Source organism: Oppia nitens, unplaced genomic scaffold, assembly GCF_028296485.1.
Source record: "Oppia nitens isolate AA-2021 unplaced genomic scaffold, nextdenovo-longstitch-racon4-pilon3 scaffold37_pilon_pilon_pilon, whole genome shotgun sequence".
NCBI lineage: Eukaryota > Metazoa > Arthropoda > Arachnida > Sarcoptiformes > Oppiidae > Oppia > Oppia nitens.
Window position 1 is genome coordinate 303,309 of NW_026533218.1, and position 5,377 is coordinate 308,685.

The following is a 5,377-nucleotide window of genomic DNA, read 5'->3' on the forward strand; positions in this document are numbered from 1 at the left end:
ATATATATAAAATTTTATAGTATATTACATTCAAAATAAACAGTAAGTTTTATAGTAAACAGAAAAAAACTATTATTTTCACAAACTATTAATTATTGAAATATATCAATACTTTTTTTTAAAAAAATAACTTAATAAACAACAACAAAAAATAAAACATAAATTTTTTATATTAAAAAAATTTAATAATATAATAGTAATGATAATTACTTAATACACTTAATAACTGTTATAATTTATATATCTAAATAAATATTTTTACTTTAATAATAGATAATATATATAAATATTTATGATTGAATATTATGAATAGTTTTAAATAATTTTATTGATGCAAATAATAATAATAATCATAATAATAATAGTTGAATACAAATTAGATTTTATCATTAAATATAATTATTTAAATATTTTTTTCTTAACAACAAAACTGTACTTTTTATATAAAACATTAAACCATTATTTCGTAAATATTTTTAAGATTTTATTTATAGGAATTCAAAACAAAAGCATAAAAAATAAATTTTTAAATAATTTAAAAATTAAAACACAAAATATATAACTTTATTTATATTATAAAAATTTTATTATTTAGTTAATTATTATTATTATTAGTTAATTATTAATATTTAGTTAATTATTATTATATATTTAATAATTATTATTATATATTTAATAATTATTATTATATATTTAATAATTATTATTATTTATTTAATAATAATTATTATTTATTTAATAACTATTATTATTTATTTAATTAATTATTGATATTTAGTCAATTTTTATTATTATTTAATTAATTAATTATTATTATTATTATTTAATACTATTATATACACTATATATTACAGGGTATCGCCAGTTTCATCAACGCTACGGCACTGTTAGACATAACCTTATTGTTGGACTCAGACATCGAAACCATATCCCTATTGTTACCCATAGTATGTTCACTGTTTACCGTCGGTTCACTGGCCAGTGGTCTCCTATTTTCACTGGTCAACCGTCATCTATGCTGTATCGTAGCCGTACTCACAATGGGCTCGACCATTGCACTGACACCACACTCGCCAAACATACCCGTCCTCTATACTATGGCTGCCCTTAAGGGTCTATCCAGCGGTGTGTTCAACAATGCCCAAACCATATGGATTGTTGAACTATGGGGACCGGTAGGTTCAAGCGGACCCTATCTACAGGCTCTACAGTTTTCCATAGCTATCGGCCTATTCATAACACCATTGCTTAATACACCGTTTCTATCCCAGTGTGTGGTCGACGATAACAATACAATAGCCGTCGATATTATTACTGATGATATCAGTAATAATACTATTATTAATAATTTATTTATTAATAATACTATAAGTAATAGTAGTATTACTACTAGTATTAGTAGTAGTGATGTTCAATGTGTTGAACAGTCAATGATTGGCATACCCTATGGTATCGTTGGTTTGCTATCATTGATTGGATCACTATTGCTAACCGTATTATATTTCCTACTAAAATATGATACAAATACTAATAATAATAATAATAATAATAATGAAAAAATTATTATTAATAATCTTAATAAAAATAATAGTAATAATGTTGTTACCTATCATATAATTAATGATAATACATTAAATATTAATAATATTAGTGATGATAATGATAATAATAATGATTATATTAATGATAATAATGGCTATATTGAAGTTAAAACTAATAATAATAATAATATAAATAATAATTTTAATAATAATAATAATAATAATAATAAATTAAGTCAACAACAAAATAATAGACTAATCAATTCAAATCAATCACTAATATATCAATTATTTTTCATAATTATTGGTTTTCTAATACTTGGCCTATATTTTGGTATAGAAATGACAACATTTCAATTGTTGGCAACATTTACACGTTATATCAATCATCATATTACTGGTAATTACTATATATATATATATATATATATATATTAATAATTAATTAATTAATAATTTACTATTAATTAATTAATATATTAATAAGTTTGAAATATTATGCTTGAAATATTAGTTTAACTATTTTGTTATCTATAAACAATTTAATTGATAATAATTGATAATTTTTATTTTATTTTTTAAAAAAATAATTTAGTAGTTTATGACCTTGTTATTAGTTATTTAATTATTATTATCTTGAAAAACAATTATTATCTATTAATAATTATTTTAAATATATTTTGTTTATTGAAGAATTTTTTTGTTGTAGAAAAATAATAAAATATTTTAATTATAATCAATTATAAAATATATTACTATAAATATATATTTTATTTTTTGAAAATTATATTTATAATTTAATTTGTTTTGATAAAATTATTTGACAATATTTTTTTTTATTTGTTTTTATTTAATTATAATGCAAGCAATAATTTTTATTAATTTATTATTTTTCATAGAGTTTTCTAAACATTTAGTTAAAATATTTTAGTATTTATTATAAATACTATAAAAATATAAAAAAATAAATTAAATATAAAATTAGAAAATTAAATAACTTATTATTTGAAATTATTATTTTTTGAAAAAAATAATTAACATAACTATTATTAAACTTATAATTGTATATAAAATATAATCAACAACAAAAATAATATATTTTATTATAAATAACAATTTTTACATAAAAAAACTGTAACAATTATCTTAAATTAAATTAATTTATAATTACTAAATAAATTAAGTTAGATATAGACTAAATTGGGGAAACAAATATTTGCATAAAATTTTTTACACTATTTTCTAAAAAAATTAATTAAAATTTCTAATTAATTAAAATTTCTAACCATAGGTCCGGATTCGGCAACAATTATGGCTATATTTGGCGGTTCATTCACACTATTCAGAGGACTATCGATAATATTTTCCCTGAAAATGAAACCGAAAATTATGCTTATATTTAATTTTCTACTAATATTTTCGGGAAATATATTATTGATTATATTTGGTGGCAAATCGCATACAATTATTATTTTGGTAATTATTTTTTGTTTTTTTAACAAAAAAAAACAACAAAACAATTATGACATATATAATTATATTTTGATAGATAATTAACATAAAATCTATATATATATAATTATAAGTTTAATATTATAGTTATGGTAATTATTTTTTCAAAACAAAATAATAATTTCAAAAATAATTCTAATTTGATATTTAATTAATTTTTTTTTCAAATAAAAACAACAAAACAATTATAACATATATAATTATTTTGATAAATATTTATTTTATTTTAATTAACAATTTTTTTTAATTATCTTTGGTGTCATAAGTCATGTGCACAAAATTTTTTAATTTAGTATTTTTTAATTTAGTATTTTTTAATTTACTATTTTTTAATATTTTAATTTACTATTTATTTATTTTTTTTGTTTGGTGTCATAAGTCATGTGCACTAATCGGTGGCGGGTTTTCATCGACCCTTCCCTCAGTCTATACCCTATTGGGTCAATACATTGGCATTAATAATACATTGGGTTCACTGTTTACATTTGGCGGCGGTTTGATGGCCACAACAAACACATTGATTATCGGCAACTATATCGATATTATACCGATTTTACTAATCTATAACAATATTTTAATGACAACTTTAGTTGTCATACTATATCTATTGATAATAACATCACATAATTTTATTAAAACATTAGACAACAATAATGTTTGTCCAAATGATAATAATCACATTAATGAGATTTAATAATTAATTTAAACTATAAAAAGTATTTAAAACTATTTATTATTATTATTTTTTTAATTATTTTTTATTTTATAATTTACACCATTTTATAAATATGTTATATATGTTATATAAATTTATGTTATTTAAATTATATACACAAAAAAAATATTTATATTTTTAATATTTGAATATTATTATGATATTTAATTATATAATTATTATATTAATTAATAATAATATATTATAACATATTTATTTACAAATATTTTGGATAAACTATTAAACACTTTTCATTTATAAAAAAAAATAAATAAATAATTATTTACAATAAGGTTTCAATTTATTTATTTTTTAGTATTAGTTATTAACTATTATTAATTAATCATAATTTAGATAAATTAAATAAATCTAATTTAAAATTAAAGTAAATACATTTATTTTATATATTTACTACTGATATAATATAGTATTTATACAGTTTATTATTTTAATGATTAAATATCTATTAATATATAATTTTACTTTTATATATTTTAATTAATTTTTGATTAAATTAAACTAAATATTTATTTTTTAAAATATTAAACTGTACAATTTTTAATAAATTAAAACTAACTTATATTTAATTATTTTTTTCAAAATAAAACTTAAGAATTGATAGCAACTATTATATTAATAAATATTAAATATTTATTTTAAAATTTATTTATGACAACAATAACTGTTATTATACTATATATATATTAATTTAATTAATAATTAAATTAAAATATATTTTATTAAACCAACAATAATCTAATGTCTAATCTAATGATAATAATCACATTAACATTAATATAATATTTTATAAATATAAACAAAAACAATTTATTATTTATATAAAAAAATTTCAAATAAAATATGTAACAATAATTTTTAATTTATTAAATTTGTAAAATTTAATTATAAATAAAAAAAACTGTATTTATAAATAATTTGTTCATTTATAACATCAATATATTATAAATAACTAATTTTATTAGATTAGCAATCTCTCAGTTATTAGATTACTATAAAATTATTTAAAAATTAGTTAAACAATTAAATTTAATTATTAGTATTAAAAACTTATATCATAAGTTAATACAAATAAATTATGTTATTAACAAAAATAACTTAATGTATTTATTTAAATAATTTTTCTAAATTATAACAAAATTATGCAAATATTTAATAAATAATAAGTATTTTAATTTTGACAAAATTAATAATTGTTTTCATATTTAATTATTGTGTATTATTTATAAAAAATAATAATTATTTTAGTTGTTTTTTTTTAATATTATAATTCTAAGCACATTAATTTTAGTTTAATTTTACATAAAATAATTTAATTAATTTATTATAATTGTAAATAACTTTAGATTCGGTTAAAGACATCTAAAATTTTAAAAAAATATTAAAATTATTAATTTTTTAATTACATAAAAAGTATACATACAGTTTTTTTTATTTATTTAGTAATACTAGTTAAATAATAACTATTAATACATAAATAATATATATATATAATAATTTTCTATTTTAATAAATAAATTAAATATTATAAAAATATTGGATTTTAACATAAATAAAACTACAGTCATGAATTTAGCTATTTTTAGTTAAT

At 16.0% G+C, this 5,377-nt stretch overlaps 1 protein-coding gene across 1 annotated transcript; it reads left to right on the top strand.

Moving 5' to 3' along the window:
- Positions 1-1,850: 1,850 nt before the first annotated feature.
- On the top strand, positions 1,851-5,152 carry LOC128957157 (sodium-dependent glucose transporter 1-like). The gene is made up of 4 exons (XM_054302880.1): positions 1,851-1,941; positions 2,833-3,017; positions 3,433-3,580; positions 5,133-5,152. Exons 1-4 carry the CDS (start codon positions 1,884-1,886, stop codon positions 5,150-5,152), a joined length of 411 nt encoding a protein of 136 aa, XP_054158855.1. The 5' UTR covers positions 1,851-1,883.
- Positions 5,153-5,377: the final 225 nt, after the last annotated feature.